The following is a 16,039-nucleotide window of genomic DNA, read 5'->3' as shown; positions in this document are numbered from 1 at the left end:
GGGAGAACCATGTGCGCCCTCTCGATAGTAAAGAGTGGCAACAAGCTGTAAGGATTCAATGTATCCCGAATCCAGTGTTCAACAAAGCTTTCCGCTGTGCCTCCATCTACTCCCTCAGAGAACTACAGTAGGCTGACATTGTTGCAGCAAGACCTCCCCTCCACATCCTCAGCTCATGCCTCTAGGGCCCCGGTCTTTGACGTAATGCTGGTCACTTGTTTCCTGAGCCACCTTCACTTGGAGCAATGCGGTAGACCCCTCTGCAGCATTAACCTTGTCCGACACTTTCCACAGGTCAGCTCCTCAGAGGTTTACCTCGATTGACAATGTCTCTATCTTTTCCTCTAAGGCTGCCTGAGATCCCCGAATAGCCGCCAGGATATTGGCCCGGCACCTCTGGTGTGTGTTCCCTCACAGGGTCACTGCAGGAGCCAAACTGCCTGGTCTGTCTCTGTGATGCTGGTGTCTGGGTTGTGTAAAATGCTCCATTGTGTACACCTGCATGGAGCCTTGTGGTTTCCCCTTGCCCATCTGGATTGTACCACTGCCACAACATGCAACAGCTGTCTGGCCGATGTAGATTCATCCCAAGGGTCACTGCTCCGTACCCTGCTTGGCACACATTACGTGACGAATTAGTCTTCCGGTTGTGGGCCCTCTGTCCCCTATCCAGGTGCTCCAGGAACAGGAGGTAGGCACAAAAGCCACCCCCCATCTGCTCAGGGCAAGTGTCCACCTTAATCTGGGACTCTGAGGATTCAAGGAGGGGGAACAGCCCAGCGAGGTCTTGGCACCTTCTTAGAATAGGCTGCTGCACAGTTCCTAGGCCCTGCACTCTGGGCCTCCCATTCTCTGCCACCAGGCACCAGCAGTGTAAGGTTTGCCTGGCGGGGTGGGGCCCATCTGCCACCTTATGTGATCTCCTTTGACAATTCCCAGGGAGCCCAACGTTCTCCTGTGGCATTCCACTCTCAATGCATCCCAGCTGTTCAGTGTCCGTGCTGTGCCCCTCGTCACAGGGGAACATGATGAGGCAGTCGGTGTTCTGTCGTGCCTCTGGTGCGCCCCCGCCCTGCGTCTCACAGGCCCGGCCGGCACTGCACGCAGAAGGGGGGAGGGGCAGGGGTTAGAGAGAAGCTCCAACGCGGCCGCTCCCCAAGAAAAGGGGCGATACAACCTCAGCCTCTGCTGGCCACAGGTGCATAACCTCCAGTAGCAGGCAGCTCTGACATTCCCCAGAGGCCCCACGAGGGTTCGGCAGCTACTCCGCATGCCCACCTAGGCCGCACTCAACCTGCATGCCCGCTCCACATTGGCTCGAACACCGTCATGGGAAGCAATCGGGCAGCAGAGACACCAAGGTTCAGAACAGTCTGTTCCCTCTACGGTCTAGAAGTTGTTTGCCCTCATCCGCACAGCGTATTTTAGGATGATTGAGGATTATAGTGGGGCCCACGAGGAGCCGTTCAAGGGCGCATCCTGCCTGCCATCTTGCATGGCCACGCACCTCATGACACTGTTCTTTAGTTTCACCATCAACATTGTAACTGAAGTTCAGTTCAAGTGACACCACATGTTCTCATGACCATCAACGATCCTGCAGTCAGTCACACTATGAGACACAAACTTTTAGCCTAATGTGTTTATTAGGCCACTGAAAACTTTAGATAGTAACAACGTGATTTATAATGTTGAACAGCAGGTCTCATCATGCAACCGGTTTAAAAAGTCTAAATACTTGAAGGAATTTCTACTTGAAAAAACATCAGCTAACATTCTAAATGATACAGACTATGCAACAGGTGTCTGCTATTACAAGTAACTATTCTGTTCCTTCTATTTAAGTTAGCAAAAAAATGAAACACTACGATGATACAGACATCTTTTTGGGAGGTGCACTATTGGGGGTCTGAAAAAGAAATTCCATCACACGCAACTGCAACATTTCTATCCAGAACTCCTAACTCACTGCCCTAATCCACTTTGACCGTAGCATGATAATACATCAGCAGGGTGTACTCCCTCTCATAGGGACCAATACTGTTGTGGAAAATTCACTTTGCTGATGAAAGACTAGATACCATGAAAGTGGGGCATCGATGACACAAAGTTGAAAATGCACATCTGTTTTAAGGCTTCAGAACAAAAGTGCTGGAGAAACACTCACTGAATTAGAGAGCACCAAAACACCCAGTCAGCATTGTGCAGCACCTCACTTGAACCATGCACAATTTATAGGCCTTCAGCAGCAAAATCACTATTTGAGAAAACATTGCACTAATTCACACCTTGCCAGAACCAGACAATACAACCCTGTCAAAGAAATGAAGGTAGAAGATTTGCTAATTATTCAAAAACCTCTTGCTGATGACCAACTTTCAAGCAGTATACTAATCAACATAAGACTTCCTACTCTTGTCCAATCATTGTCCTCATAATTAACTTGTTATATTCAGATTAGGCCCCCAATAAACTAAAGCAACAATCCTGAAAAAAATGTAATGCTGACCTCAACATTCTAACTAATTATAACTGGATTAGAGCCCTAACCTGCATCGGTTAGGCTCTAGAAACTGTGGTAACCATGTAACTCTCCATTCACCAGTAGATGAACAACCTCCTTAGTGATCATCAACCAGATTTCCATCCAATCCACAGGACAGAAACCACAGTCTCGGATGTGAGAAATTATCTATCAGTATCTCCTCACAAAGGCAAACAAGCTCTGAATCTTCTGCATCCCTTACCACTTGGTTATACATGCTGAAACAGTTACAGGGACAACCCTATTTTGATTTAACTTCTACATGAGCAATCACAACCAGAAAGCCAACCAATTTTCACGTCTATCCTGACATCATTACTAGTGAGTGCAGACTACCACTGGGTTCAGCACTCTTACTTATACTTTTTAACATCTACATGAACCAACATACATCTTGGAATCCTACCACCACCTCACCAAATGAAAACTACAACATTTATGTCAACCTCAAATCAGAGAAAATATGGGAAGTCACAGCATGTAGTAAACTGCCTGAAAGATGTCCAGAACAGGACTAGTCTAATGTGGCTCTACTTCAGTCAAAGAAATGAAATTTCTCCTTCATCTAATAGGTTTCACCCCCTACCTTTCACAGAGCCAGTATACACTGAACCACCTGAGAGTGGCCTATCTTTTACATCATCTTAAGTCAACAGTCACCAAAAATGTGTTCATCACTTACACCTGCTTTGTAGAATCCTCTTGCAGCTGCCACTAACCCATTAAACAATTGTGGCTTTTTCATGATTGGATAACTGAAATGCCATCTATAAAGGGCTCCCAAAAAAGATTTCCCCAAACTACAAAGAGCCCAAACTCAACCACAACCCCTATAAACTTGAGTTATATCATTCGTATGATACCAATCATTAAGTCATTATACAGAATAATTTCTGAGGGAATGTCACATTTCACAACTCAATGCCTGTACAAAATGTAGTGCAAGCTCACGTGGGGAATAGTGATCCAAAGACATTTCAGCTTCACCAATGCTTAAGATGGCCGAGGTCAGCCCCTAAAAATCCTTTCCAGCACAAGACCAGTGAAATAAAATGTGTTCTTGGAAGGTCTCCCAAAGCATAGGGTCTTCACTACGGAACAACCTTTTGGCACACTTAAGGCTGGAAAAAGTCATCACAAAGGCCTTAAAAATCACGTATTTTCAATTAACCTATTGTCAATTAGCACGCTATTTTTGTAATATGCCCCTCAGATAAACTTTTTTCCATTTTACTAACTACAATTGCTTGACGTACTTCCAACTTAGCATAGTAGTCAATCATCTGCCTTTTCAAGATTGTGCAGAAATTGATTACCTTAAGGGCTAAAAAGCAAATTTCAGTGCATGACCTGCTTCAAACAAATATAAACAAATCATAAATTAGGCTAGGTGAAAGTTATGCACAAGAATAACAAGGTGGCAAAGAGCTATGTAAGAATTCCAAGAAAGGAAGGGGCGCAAGAGGAGAGAAAAGGATAATAATAGGGAGTATGAGCTATGACTCCGCTCAAAGATCTGAATGCAATGACCACGCTTAGGAACTAGGAAACACCCAGAATTCAACCGCACATAGAAAAGTGCCACAAGTATTTTCAACAGAGAGAATTAAGCAATGTCAAATCTCTCATACACAGGTACCACATGAGGTAAAGAGTAACGTCAGAATTAAAAACACATGCACAAAGAAATCCAATTAACAACCAGCCCCCTCCTACCTTTCATGTATGCTGATGACATCCTGTTATTTGTTTGCTGCCCATCAGACAATCTTCTGCCTCTGATCTGTAAAATCCTGGGATTCGGGACCTCTGTCTGGCCTACACAACAACTTGGCTAAATCTGAAATCTTCCCCCAACCATCTGCAAGCAACAGGTCACTTTAGAACATCCTCTGACATGAAGTGCTGGCTCCACTAAACTTGATAGCTACTTACATAGGGAAAAAGACCAGATACTCCGACTCAACTACAGCCCCGCCGCCATTGACAAACTCGCCACACAGGTACAGCACTGGATTAAACTCCCTCTCTCTATGGCAGGGCAGGTAGCGATCATCAAAATGGTAGTACTTCCCCGCTTCCGGTATTTACTCACATCCAAGAAATTGGTCCAACGGACACTCCAACACCACGACCTGCACACTATGGGAGATTTCTTTCCCGCCATCACACATGCAGACAATGTTCGGTTACAATACGCTTCCCAAATGGACCATTTCATGCTTAGATGACTTCATAATACACTACGCTCACGACTACCCATATAACCACTGACGCCGGACGAGTTCCCTTCATTAACGCTCATTATCACAAACTGGGATCGGGGGCAACTGATTTCCAGATTATATCAAACTGGGCTTGCCATGAAGCCTAAACCTACCAAGCAGGCTAAAGAGGGCTGGGATGCAACCTTGGCCAACCATTATATGATGAAATCAGTGCGATTGCTGTGCTCAGATGAAATACATTTCCATCAACCACAAGATCCTCTATTTCCAATTCTTCCATCGTACATCCAAAGATCTAGCGCTCTAACCCCACTCATTCGTCTCAATGCCCTGAATGCCATGCCACAGAGGCAGACCTTGCTCACTTAACCTGGACGTGCCCGCATATTGGGCAATACTGGGCCAAAATATTCCCATTAGTCTCTGCCATGATAAGAACTACACTTGTTCGTTCCCCGCTGCTGACCCTGCTGGGCTATGTCTAGGATCTTCCCAATTGCGTCCGCAAATTCACTGCAATCTCAATAGTCCTGGCAAAATGTGGTTTGGAACTTTACTGTAGTAGCAGTATATGCCGTACAGACTCAGCCTGGCTGAAAATCATTATCTATTGCGACAAAATAAGGGACACCTACAACTCCAAACCTCTAGAACCAAGGGCATACGGCAGCCACTGAGTGACTATCTAATCACCTTGGACTCTGATGAATCAGACTGAAGTAACACATCAAAAATACCTACCCTTTACCCTCCCTCTCTACCCATACCGTTGCGTTGTGCCACATCTGGATTTATATACTCTTATTTCCAATCAATTTATTGGAATTGCACTGCACATTGTATGCAACCCCTGTGTCTACGGGCATTCTCTTCTGTTTCTGTTGCACTATAACTAATAAAAAGTTGTTTTTTTTAAGTAATGTCAGAATTTAACTTGACATGCTTTTCTATGAAAACTTAACACATGCTCCAACAGGTAGTAAGGGACTATTTTGGATAAGGCTCTGGCAAAGCCCAGAAGGAGGCAAGGGTGCCCCTCATTTCCAAAATACTCAGATTCTACAAACAGGTCAGGTGGATGGGTCCCAGAACAATCAGAAATGAGGATGTGCTTCTCTCTGAGGGTCATCCAAGTGCAATGTTCTGGAACCTGTGTACTTGCCAGTTTTACAATCTTCCACAAGCTCAATGGGGAGGTATGAGGTCATGTGGGGATCAACCCCACTCAGGCCAGGGATGGCTTCTCTAGAAAATAACTCACAGCCCATATATTTATTTCTTGAACATAGGTTGAAAGGGTACAGCATGATGTGTAAGGAAACTTTTAAGAACTGTGCATCAAAGTACAATAGCAAAATAGTATAGGTCTACTTACTGGTTGCAAGCACTCTCTGAACTTCTGATAGATGCTGTTTTAACTGATCTCTAATTCTGCAAATAGAAAACAGAATAAGCACATCATATTTCTGAAAGATCCTTACACAGGTTAGCTAAACTTTATTAGCAACATAATTTACACCTTTTGTGAAATTATTTTTTCCGCCTTCCTTCTGCTACATCGTTACATCTTAAGCTGCTTTCAATGTTTCACATTTAGTTCACATAATTAGGACAGACTTTCTTGTACAATCAATATAAATACGTTTTTGAAATAACTGGCATCTACTGCCATGTTCCAAGAAGAAGGAGTAAGAACGGTAACACGAAGGGTTAGGGTAAATAGGTGGCAAAGAGATAGAAGGGGAAAACAAACTGATAAAATGTTGAAGAGTTAAAGATCAGAATAATGCGATCCAAATAGTACAACGTGTTGCTTTATTTACAGCATACCTGTTCTGATAATAAACTGTAGCAATGGATTACCCAATATAGTTATCTGGCAAAATGTAGCCTGAACAACAATGTAAACAACCTTTGCGCTTTGCAACATAAGGTCTATGGTTAAACACTCCTCAGAAATTTGGGGCCTCATTACTACCTCTTACTCTAAAATGTGTTTCTTTACCACGATCTGGCTCAATGCCGCTGCACTTCCCTGTATTTTACTGGCTTTCCCAGACAACTACTCCCTATCAATCTTTATAGAGACGAGGCCAAGAGGGCGAGTGGCTATTGCTTTTCATGTCTAACTTAGGGATAGTAGATACGCTACTCACAGACTGGGTAGAACAGGTTACTTTTAACCTTCATGGACTGCTGGAAGGGGGCTCTGGTTTATCGGCGTCCTGGCACATAAAAGCATTTTAGTGACACACTTACCGGTTTTATAGCTAGTCACCTTCTGTTCGCGAACAAGTTTTTGCTCCTGGTTGATTTTAAATTTCCACACAGAAAACCCAGTGAACATGGGCATGGGCCCAACTACTTTCAGATATGGAAATGATCAGGCTCAAACAAGTGGTTAAAGGACCTACACATAAAGCAGGCCACACTTTGGACCTTATATTTACTAACTTCTGTGAAGTAAGTTGCGATGCCCCACTACCCATCACGTGGTCAGATTACTACTTGATAAATCGTTCAACACATGCAACAAACCACTGAACATGCCCAAGCTAGGGACTACTAGAGCTAGACGCAAATGGACCGTGCTTTCGCCCGCCTCCTTCTCAGAGATCTTTACGCCTACCACGATCAACTTGCAATCCAAAATTAACATGGCACTAGCAGCTTATCATGACTCCCTCCATGTGGGCTTTCGATCAAGTAACACCATTTAAAACGCTGCCAGCTTTCCTTCCCCAAAGGCCAAGCCCCCTGGTACTCTAATGACCTGCATCAGGAGAAGCCTAACTGCAAACGCTTGGAACGTAGGTGGTGTGCTACTAAATCTCCCATGGACAAGGAAGCTTACATGCAGTCGATTAGCAGCGACCACAAAGAGATTAAAACAGCCCATTAAGTTTACTTAAAAGAAAAGATCGATCAGGCTGGAAATTCTACTAAAGAACCTTTTGAAACACTGAACACCTTGTAATCGCACCATCCCACCTCGCAAGCCTTCTGCAACTCTGGCTGACTTCTCTGTGGATAAGATAGATGCTATATACCTTTATTTTTCAGCCAACCAAGATCAGCAGAAGGATGTAGCTGATTTTAGCCTGCCTCCACCAAACGTTGCCGATACTTCGGATTTTTTTTTTACCATTCTCTCTGGAGCAGGTTCAGCATATGACAGTTCGTGTGAAATCCAGATCTCCAGGATTATTTTGCACCCAGCCCAATTCATCACACCATCAGTGATGGCTCTTTATAATCTTTCATTAGCCTCTGCCAAATTTTCAGCAGAATGCCCAAGTGTCTCCTACTTTAAAGAAACCCGCAGCTAACTACAAACTCGTTCTATCGTCCGGTTTTCTTGCTTCCCACACTAGAAAAGGCACTTAGAGGCCATGTAAATAAACAACTGGCTGCTTTCTTAGAGGGCTACAAGTTATTGGACACCTCACAGTCAGGTTTCTGAGCGTTGCATAGCACGGAGACCGCAGTAGTTGCAGTCACTAGCTCCATCAGACTGTCACTAGATGTAGGTACATCTATTATGTTGGTATTATTAGATCTATCTGCAGCTTTCAATACAGTCTCCCAATTGATCTTAATCTACAGATTGCATGATGCAGGAATATATTGCAATGTGCTATACTGGCTGTGGGACTTCCTCAGCAACAAGTTAAGTCTTAGTTCATTAGCTGTATGAAAGAAATTGCTGACTGGATGACCAAAAACTATCTCCAACTGAAAAGCAAGAAATCGGAGATTATACTATTTGGCAAAGCTCAGGAGCTCTGGTCAGTGGACTGATGGCCCAAGGAAGTTGCCCAGTCCCAGTCCCAAAACAGGTTGTAAAAAAAAAAAAAACGGGGCATTAAGCTAGATCATACCCTTTCTACAAAAGATCAGATTAGCACTACCTGTGGTATCTGCTTTGCCACTATGCATGTTCTAAAAAAGTATTTCCTTGGCTTCGTTCGCCGTTTAGAAAGACATTGGCCCAGGCACTAATCACGATTTGCCTTGACTATGGCTTAAGTAGACAGTATATGTATAAAATCTATCTAATGAGGAGTACGTTCCAAAAGTTACATCAATAGGCTAGCAAACCTCAGCTTTGTAATTTCATTTTCTTTTCACTTAGTGATCACATAGTAATCATTCCTCTTTCAAAGAAATGATCACTTTTGCGGTCAGATTTTTTTTTTTTTTACAGCATGGCACAGGTGACTCATTTGGATTTGTGCTGGTTGAATGGGATTTCGCTTTGTTATTTATGTGGCTGGTTGCTAGTTCTTCACAAGAATGTCTGGTCATATAACTCAATGAACTGAGCCATACACCAAACAGATTAACTTTCAATTGCTCATGGAGCTGCAGGGTTTTTGTCTTGTTCACAATACATTTAGCACCATACCTATGCCAACACTTATCAGGCTTGCCAGGTAAAAACATGATAAGATTATCATGGACCAACTGCAGAGTAGTTAATAAGTTGCTTCCTTGTATTGAATTCTTTTTGTGTGCCAGATTTGTGGTCTTGTGAGAACTTAGTGAAAAGGTGCTTAATATAAATGGTGCATTTCAAATGCCTGACAGGTGTAATAAAAACACTCAAACTATTGTTCTCCTTGAGACACATTTTAACATCCGGCCTCAGACTCAAGCAGCTTGTTACCGACCCCACCCAAGCCGCAGCTCAACCCCATCTTCTCAGCAAGCAACAGAGTGACAAACACCCACACTGAGGGGCCCACCTGGACCGATCACCACTGCATTCATTTCTCCATTGTGGAACCCCCTAACATCACTGCCCCCACAGACAGCAAACCAGGACGCCACTAGTCTAAAGCTTCAGAGCAACGATGAACCAATATCCCCAACTCCTGACTACCCACCATCACTGAAAACGCAGAGCAAGCAATGCAAAACTTTGCAAACTGGATAACGGCAAGTGCCGACAAAGTCGCACCAAGGAAACCCACCAACCCCAAGAAACAAGCAAGACACCCCAACTCGTTCACGGCCGAACTGAACCGTAACTGCAGACAGAAGGAAAGAAGATGGTGCGCCAGTAAGACCTTTGAGGGCTGAAAAGGAATCAAAGACCCCCTCAACCATTACCACCATCTCCTGAAAAACACCAAGAAGGCCTCCCTAGCCATCCGCATCAATGACCGCAGCACACCAGCAATGAATTGTTGATCATAGTCAAGGAGTTCACCAACCCCTCAGCAACCAAAAGCACCATCACACTCTCACAAGCTCTTTGGGACACCCTCTCTAACCTTTTCCACAACAAAATCAACACCCTCTACCAAGATAACGCACCCCAGCCCTCTGGCCAAGATGACATCAACCGCCTTATGCCGACCGTCACTCAACTACACCAGCTCACCTCATGGAACACCCTCATTGTGAACGAAACAGCATCCATCATGAGATAGATCTGCCACGGAGGCCCAGCAGACCCCTGCACCCACCACACTTACAATCTCGGCAATCAACTCATCAGCAGAGAACTCACCAAGGTCCTCAACTCCTTGATCACCACCGCCCACTTTTCCTGGAAACTGAATCATGCCAACGTGAAGCTGCTACTGAAGAAACCATCTACAGACCCAGGAGAACTCAAGAACTACCAACCCATCTCTCTGTTACCTTTCCCAGACAAAGTTATCAAGAAAGCTATAAATATCCAGTTAACCAGATACCTGGAGAACCACAACCTTTTGTATACCGCCCAAGTCGGCTTCAGGGCAAAGCACAGCACCAGGACAGCCCTAATTGCAGCCACGAACGACATCAGAATGCTGCTAGACCATGGAGAAAAGCTGCCCCATCAACCTCGACCTCTCAGCAGCCTTCAACACCGTATTTATCCCACCACACACTGATAAACTCCAGCAGATCGGAATCCATGGTGCAGACCGCAAGTGGATCATCTCCTATCCTCACAGGAAGAATGCAGAAGATCATCATTTCCTCCAGCTTCTCAATCCCTAAGAAAATCACCTGCAGTGTACCCTGAGGCTCATCCCTCAGCCAAACCGTCTTCAACGTATACATGACACCCCTGGCCAACATTGTCAGGAGCCACCAACATCATCTCCTACGTCAACGACACTCAACTCATTCTCTATCCGACAAACGATCCTACGACTATTAAAGACAGGTTTCAAAGATGCATGAAGGAGGTGGCCATCTGGATCAACAACAATTGTCAACAAAGACAAGACAAAAGTACTCATTTTCTGGAATGTCAACAATACCCTATGGAATGACACATGAGGGCCACCTGAGCTAGGCCCCACCCCCAAATCTTCCAAACACACCGCAACCTCAGCATCATCCCCCACAGCCAGCTATCCATGAGGAAACAGGTCAGAGCTGTCTCCTCCGCCTGTTTCCTCACCCTCCAAATGCTCAGGAAGGTTTTCAGATGGAGCCCACCCAACACCAGGTGAACGGTCACACAAGCTCTTGTCCCCAGACTTGACTACGGCAACTCCCTTTACATAGGAATCACTGCCCAATTCATGAGGAAATGCATATCATCCAGAACACAGCAGCCAGACTAATTCTCAACCTCCCTAGGCAGATGTACATCAGCCCTCACCTCAAGAAACTCCACTGGCTACCAGTTCCAAAGAGATGCCAGTTCAAGCTGCTCACCCACGCTTACAAGGCACTACATAACGAAGGACCAGCACACCTCAACAATCACGTGACTTTCCACCAACCAAGCAGAAAACTCCGTTCCAGATCCCTCTCCCTGGCAGCTACCCAGCGCATCCACCAAGCCATTTCCCACCTGGTGGCTAAAACCTGTAACACCCTTCCCCTGCACCTCAGAGCCTCACCATCGCTCCAACGGTTCAAGAAGGACCTCAAGACCAGGATGTTAACGCAACAGGAACAGGCAGCATGATCCAGCAGCACGACCCCTCAGCACATTGAGATCCTCACGGGTGAAGCAGCTGTGCTATACAAATTCTAATTGATAACATTCTTCAACATCACTCATTGCCAGAACTGAAGATAAAAAAAGAAAATCAGAGAGCCTACACTAAACTTTACCTCTCTCAAAGGTTTTGATTTTAATATTTAATCTGGCATTGACTTAATAGCATTTGTCATCCTTCCATTTTTTAAAGCAATCCCAGTCAAAAATTGCATAAAATCTGGATCTTTGTTTAGCAGGGTGAGTGGACAATGAAAAATAGCATAATCCCACCTAAACTGTACCCTTGTTGTAAGCACCCCTGGCAGTTTTAAACTGGACTGGAAAAATGTTGATTATATGTTTCTGGTTAGCTAGATAAGACAGAACAGAGAAAAAGTAGCCACTGACATTTGTCCACGTCATAGTTACTGCTTTCTTTAAAAGCCCTCTGCTGTGTTGCTCGAAAGCACTGTGCAGCCTCTCAGCATACCAGTACCTCCTCCTCTGTTGGTGTACACATTACATATCAGATTTTTTATATATAAATTGAGAAACTTTTCTTCCTAAACTCTGCTGATTTTTCTCCCCTGTCCATTCCAAAGAGATTGTAAGGTAATGAGTAGGAAAATAAAAAGGTGCAGAAATCTCACGATAATATGCCATAGACAGCAGTGCAAGATCCATCCCACAGGCTTGTACAACAATAAAATGGTGCACTTACATGCTGCTGACACAATCACAGAGCAGACAATTCACACCAAACGTGCATGCTCAAGTCCCAGAAAGAGGCAGTGATGATATATCAAGATTTCCCAGTGTAGAAGATGAACGTCTTGGCACAATTCGTGAACAGCCATTGTAATACGTGGTATCTACTACTACCACCAAAGAAAAAAAATGAGCAATAAATCATGTGAGCTTTTGCTTAGTTCAGATACAGGAGCAACCGGGGTAATACAGTCGGGATTAGGCAGTTATACAATCAGCCAAGGAATATTGTCCAAGGCGCCCATCCCAGAGTCGCAGGCAGTAACCTCTAAAGTATGAGCAATATTACTACCAATAGCCAAAGTGTATGCCATACAGTTGGCTGCTCATGAGCAGCAGGAATGCAACCAAAGAAGTGGGCATCATACAACCAACACAAAAAATGGGCAGTGAATATGCAGTTTTAATATATGCTCCGACGGGAACACCCCCGGTAGGCCAGAAAATCAACTTTCAAATAACCAATCAAAGCATATTAGCGGGTAGAATGTGGTGGTTGAACTAATGTGGAACAGCTGGTGTCTGTAGAAAGTAGGAAAAGAAAATGTATGCAGAGGAAATTTTCCACATCTTATAATTAAAGATAAACAGGGGCAAATGAAAAATAGCTAGCCGGTTGTCTCACTGGTTTCTGAATTTTCTGCTATAGTGCAAAATTATTGTTATTTTTTTGTAGTACATTTCCATGTATATATTCACATAAAGATGTTCTGAGAGCAATGTTTTAATTTGCACTTTACCTAGCCTTTAGCATGTAAAGCACTAGCCACATGTCAATAACCCATATCTACTGGGGTCGATTTGATGACTAAGTGAAAAAAGCGTGCAGAAATTATCTACAATGCTGACCTGCACTGGACAAACCTGGCCTGTTCAAAGAGTACCAAACCCCCCATACTTGGCTACAATCGAGTAGCTAGCACTTTTGTCAGAATGTATGTGCTGGCATTAACCACAGAAACTGGCCTTTATGCATGACGATCCGTTGGGGATTTGTGTGGTTTTAATAAAACAATGATAGTCGCCATACAACTTCAATAAATGAGGGGCCAGGATATCTGCATATGCTTTGTAAAACTTGAAGTCAAGCCATCGTTACCAGGTGATTACCTGTAAGCAGATGTTTTTTATTTTATTTATTTTTTGTTTTTTTAATCATGCCTCTTAACTCCTCAACAGTTAACGATAAATAAAAGTTTCTCTTTCCTGTACGTCAAATCATGGAAGGGTAGCCTCTGCTAGGTAATCTAGCTTTTGATCATTCGATCCTTCAGCTGAGTCTCTATAGAGCTCTGCATAGTAGTCTGAGAAACTTGATAAAATATCAAGGGTCGCAGTATGTCGCATGCCATTTTTGCCTACGAGTTCAAAAAAATTCTGTGAAGCCCATCCAGGTTTCAGGAGTCTAGCTAAGGTACGGCTAGGTCCACCCCCATGCCAGCTCTATTACTACTCGTCTAGGCAAACCTCTCCAGGCACTGCACCCCTCTGTCAGACTCATCTCTAAATATTAGTAAAGCAGTTTACAATTAGGATAGTTTGTTGGAGTTGCTTATTCTACAGTATTTCTCATCCAGCTCCTTCAATTTACTTTCCGGTGTGTCTGGGGTACTGTGAATCTGCCAAAGAGTACCCAACGGCTTGGAGATACAGAGGCCACTTAATTAACGTGTTAAATGCCCCCTATAATGTACAATAGTTGGAGAATGCGCACTTGTTTGAAGTGAAATATTCTACAGTTCCTTGCCTGGTTTCATCTTTTAACAATAGCTAGATGGAAGGATCCAAGGGTGCCTCTGTTTGAACAAAGTAGTCAAAGCAATTGTAATTGTCACTGGGTAGTGAACAGAAAGAGAACGTGGCAAGATATTAGGTTTCGTGTACATGTATCCCTGGTTGTTAACCAGTAGCCTATGCATGAGTACGTATCATGTAATGATGAGTAAAAAGGGTACCCCTTTTGTTCTGGATGTGTGAAACGTCATACATCCACCAAAGAATAACTGATGATAATTCTGTTGATGGTGCGTGCAGCCATTGTAAGGGCTGAGAGGATGTAGTGGACTTATCAATTTTAGTGTCCGAGATTGTACAAAGATTCTACCCACCACAATACTGTGTGAACATTTAGGGCGTCACATTGATGCATTAATTGCTCAAAAAAGAACCAAATTAAAAAAAACTGATTTGTCACAGGAGTCGGAGCGATCCTATTTGATTTTAAAAGCTCTAAAGAACTGTCAATGCATACATATTGCATACTCTACTAGAGATGGTGATAACGTCAGGATCAGGATTCTAAATAGGAATCAAGAACCGGGCGATTATGGGATATGTTAGACTTTTTCCAACAGCAATCTAAACCAATCTGATATATTCTTCGATATACTCCCAACTCATTTGACATGGCTCACTGCTTTCAGCTCTCGTGATATAGAAAATCCAGGATGCCAAATTAATAGAAAATATAATCTGTAGCGTATGTGAGAGACGTAACTGACCTGACTGTGGACATGTTCATATTGCTCTTTATTGACGTTACTGTTGGTATTTTACAACTAAAGTTACAGATGTCATTACACATTGCAATATGCGTGTCTATTTCGGGTCACTATCTCGTGTTCCGTTACTCTTACACAGCAACTTCGATTTGTATACACTATCGCCCAACTATGACTTATGCCTTAAATATTAAATGTAAATACCCACACAAGTAGTTCATAGCTTTGTGTAAAATGACTTCACACAAATATGTGCATCCATTTTTTACTTGAGATCGTTGTGTATGACATATATGCAAGAATTTCCCGTTTATTTTGATTAAAACTGATATTATCGAGGGGGGAGCCTATAAGCAAAAAACGGGCAGAAAGAAAAGAAAACAATGTTGAACCATGGAATTTGCATAAAAGTATAGCTATGTTTCACACACCTACAGAGGTTTAAAATGTTGTCTTCGCTCCCCGGCTGATCCATTTGTCCTTCTGGGGTGCCCGAGACGTAAGATCCAACTAGTCCGCAACCTGTCCGCTATTTACTAAAACGGCCCGTAGATCCAGACTAATGTTAATTGTTCATTTTTTATCGTTTAGCGGATCCCAGTTGCCAGTAACTTCAGGTACTTCCGGATTTTATGATAACCAATACCATGGCTGAACACATTTTGGGAGTCGTTTAGGAGTGGGAGGTACCAAGAACGTGTAAAAGGACTTAGGATTGGGGTACCTCAGCCAATCCTACTGTGCTGCTCAGAATTCCGAAGTGCTGATTGGTTATGTCTGTACGTGCATCTCCCCGATCCGTCTTTCCTCTGACAGGCTACAGAAGCGCTGGTCTGGTGTTTCTGTAAAGCGCTCCGATACCATCGACTTGAGTTCGCGCTTTTTCAAATTGAAAAAAAATCACCCAGAGTTCAGTGGGGCGGGGCCAGTGAGTGTAGGGCCGGGGGCCAGAGTAATGGCTAAAAAGAACACAATGATCTGTGACTGTTTTGTTGGCCTTTCACCTTCAGGCGAACATATATATAAAAGGGAGCATACACCTTAAATAAATAATAAATGC

General features: G+C 43.6%; 1 protein-coding gene across 2 annotated transcripts in view; it reads right to left on the bottom strand.

Moving 5' to 3' along the window:
• The window catches only part of CENPH (centromere protein H), a 322,688-nt gene extending 307,078 nt beyond the window's left edge, over nucleotides 1-15,610 (bottom strand). Inside the window, exons 1-2 of one of the 2 annotated variants that reach the window (XM_069223100.1) lie at nucleotides 15,411-15,610; nucleotides 6,149-6,204 (exon numbers count right to left, since the gene is read on the bottom strand). In XM_069223100.1, the coding sequence (XP_069079201.1) occupies nucleotides 6,149-6,204; nucleotides 15,411-15,454 (100 nt within the window). In that variant the 5' untranslated portion in view covers nucleotides 15,455-15,610. The remainder of the gene's footprint in view (nucleotides 1-6,148; nucleotides 6,205-15,410) is intronic. The other variant, XM_069223109.1, reaches the window with a different exon arrangement.
• Nucleotides 15,611-16,039: the final 429 nt, after the last annotated feature.

The sequence above is a fragment of the Pleurodeles waltl genome, chromosome 1_1 (genome assembly GCF_031143425.1).
Source record: "Pleurodeles waltl isolate 20211129_DDA chromosome 1_1, aPleWal1.hap1.20221129, whole genome shotgun sequence".
NCBI classification, from domain to species: domain Eukaryota; kingdom Metazoa; phylum Chordata; class Amphibia; order Caudata; family Salamandridae; genus Pleurodeles; species Pleurodeles waltl.
This window is presented reverse-complemented; position numbering and strand designations above follow the sequence as displayed.